The sequence below is a fragment of the Hippichthys cyanospilos genome, chromosome 5 (genome assembly GCF_059441005.1).
Source record: "Hippichthys cyanospilos isolate Australia breed blue-spotted pipefish chromosome 5, RoL_Hcya_1.0, whole genome shotgun sequence".
Taxonomy (NCBI): domain Eukaryota; kingdom Metazoa; phylum Chordata; class Actinopteri; order Syngnathiformes; family Syngnathidae; genus Hippichthys; species Hippichthys cyanospilos.
The window spans coordinates 3,042,445-3,045,161 of NC_142373.1; the positions used below are offsets into that span (position 1 = coordinate 3,042,445).

The 2,717-nt window shown below is 42.7% G+C and overlaps 1 protein-coding gene across 1 annotated transcript; it reads right to left on the minus strand.

The window, feature by feature from the left end:
• Positions 1 to 378: 378 nt before the first annotated feature.
• Positions 379 to 1,428, minus strand: LOC148423170 (trace amine-associated receptor 13c-like). The gene is made up of 2 exons (XM_088415245.1): positions 1,259 to 1,428; positions 379 to 1,186 (listed from the first exon to the last, which is right to left on the minus strand). The coding sequence occupies exons 1-2, from the start codon at positions 1,426 to 1,428 to the stop codon at positions 379 to 381; spliced, it is 978 nt and encodes a 325-aa protein (XP_088271371.1).
• Positions 1,429 to 2,717: the final 1,289 nt, after the last annotated feature.

Consider the following 2,717-nt stretch of genomic DNA (forward strand, 5'->3'; position numbering starts at 1 on the left):
TTAAGCATTTAGATGTAAAAAGAAATGGCAGATAATAAAAACACCTCTGACAATTGTATTTTATATACAGTATGTAAATCTCAAAATACAAAGCAGGTGCAACAGTGCATATAAATATAAAATAATATAAAAAAAAAAAAAAACTGAAGTACAGAAAAGAGGGGTGGAAATGTTTTTGTAATTTTTTTCTTTTTCATCTTTCAGTTGATATGAATGAACAGAAAATGAGCAAGGAGGTCTTGTTTTAGCACCGGAGAATATGCACTAAATCAAATAAAAAGTAAGCAGAAGCAGCATTTCTGGCTGATTTGTACACATTTCTCGATTTCCTCACAGTTGAACAACTTGACACAATAGTGAAGAAAAGTGTTGTGGCCTCTACATTATGTTGGCTTGGTCAGAGTCGGGCTTCAAAATCTGCAGTGTCACTATGAGCTTAATGGACCTCCTGAACCAGGGATAGAAAATTGCATATATCAGCGGGTTGAGACAGGAGTTGAAGTAGAACATGCAGATTATAAAAGTGGCCGATGATGCATTGAGCACCGTGGTTTGTCCCGAGATGACAATGCAGAAATATGGCATGATGCAAACAATAAACACCACCACCAAAATGCCGAGAGTCCTGGCCGCCTTCAGCTCAGAACTTTTGGTGGTTGCGCCCTGCGGTGCAATGGTGCCCACATAAGAGTGCATGGCTCGTGCTTGAGACACAGCCACCGCAAAGACCTTCACATACAGAACCACAATGACAGTGATCGGGCCTACAAAGGAGATGAAAAGGTCTGTCGTTCCTGCAGCAAATGTGACTGAAATCACACACTCACCTACACACGTGATGAACCTGCCCGGTTGTTTCATACTGTCGATCGTACACAAACAGTGGAAGACAAATGATGATGACCAACATAATAAAATAGAGACATCCACCCTGGTTTTTGTGACCTTGATGGTGTAACGCAGAGGGTCACAAATAGCCACATAACGGTCGACGGAGATGCACACCATGATTCCTATGGAAGCGGATGTGACGGAGTGATCCACAATAAAATACACAACACACATCAATTCACCAAAGAACCAACAACCGCCAAGAAGGGAAATCTGAAAGAACATGAGGAATCCCACCAACAGGTCGGAGGCCGCCAGAGAAAGCAGTAGGAGGTTGGTGGGGGTGTGCAGCTGCCTAAGAATGACAGAAACACTTTAAAAAATACATATCGGCCTTCAATTGTACAAGAAGCAGTTAAAGCATTACTTAAAGTGAGAGATGGAGATGATGACCAGCAGATTCAGAGTGACTGTAACCAACGAGATGGCTGACAGGAGCATGTAGGCGCTTATCGGAGGAGGACCCTGCGCACTGCTGCAGGAAGTGTTGACGAGCAACGGGAAGCACCGCTCAACTTCCAGCGAAGTCTCCATCATCACAGAGAGCAGCAGACGAGCCTCCGCTCCCCCACCCCCAACTTTTGCTGTACTTGGCTTTTTATGTTGTCTCTTTCCAACGACGTAAGACCACATGGTACCATACGTCTCTTTCTCCACCCTCGTCCTCTTCCCTTCACTATCCTCCCATTATTTGGGGTCAAGGTATCAGTATCTATTCCAATCATGAAATATTTTTATCTTTTTAGGTAATATGTTAAGTAACAGGTAAAAACAACAACTGATAAACACTTAATTTAAATTGTTTATGGATCTAAAGAATGGCCCTTTGGTGTGATTGGCCACGCAGCAAGTATGAAACCTGAACTGCTGAATTCATTTCTAAAAATGACCAAGGATGAAAGCACTCACATCGAGCCAGGCTATTTAAAAAAAAAAAAAGCGAGGAACATGCAATGTAAAAAAGAAGAATAACGGTGCTGTAGGAGAAAAAAACTGGCTCTGCTACATCCCAGAAAAGTGAAAGTTTTCTGCGGGGCTCTCCTTTCCGGATCCACTGTTAAGTACAAAGCAACCTCACTCCCCTTCCCTCGTGCGACAAAAAGTGACTTCACAAAAGTGACCCTGCAACAAAACACCTCCCGTAAAGCTTAAATGACATCCTTTGACGCTTTTGGTGTGAACGCAGCATAAGCGTGGGCGACGGGACCTGTGTATAGGAGCAAGCTGAGCGTTGCCTGAATGAAAATGTCAAGGACCCTTGAGGGTGACATGAGAAAACTGCCCTATGGAAATACGCTGATATCAAAAACATTTTTATCCCATTTGTGGTGTGGGTTTTATTTTGCCTGCTTTGGTTGTATTGTTTGAATTGGGTTGTGTATCATGAAATGGCTTTACCTTAGCGTTCGCGGGTTGATGCTTTCTTGCTCGATTTCTTGTTGCTACATTCACTCGAAGCGCACAGAAGTGCCAGAATTATGTGCGGCTATACTTTCAGTTGTGTAGTTTGCTTTGGTGTATACTACGTGCTTCGATCGTGTCATTAGTTTCGTTTCTCGCAAGTCTTATCACAAATTTAAACGAGCTGTCAAATTGCTTCTTGGTGCAGCAAGCATCATAAGAAATTTAGTTGTCGTACGGCAAGTTATATAACGATCTTTCTCATTTTTTAACAGACCGGTGTATTAACTGGTAATATCATTTTATGGGAATAAAGCTGCCAACTCATTTTCCACTGTACACACATTACTGCACGGGTGTCAAACTCAAGGGCCAGGGGCCAGATCTGGCCAACCACATCATTTTATGTGGCCTGTGAAATACTG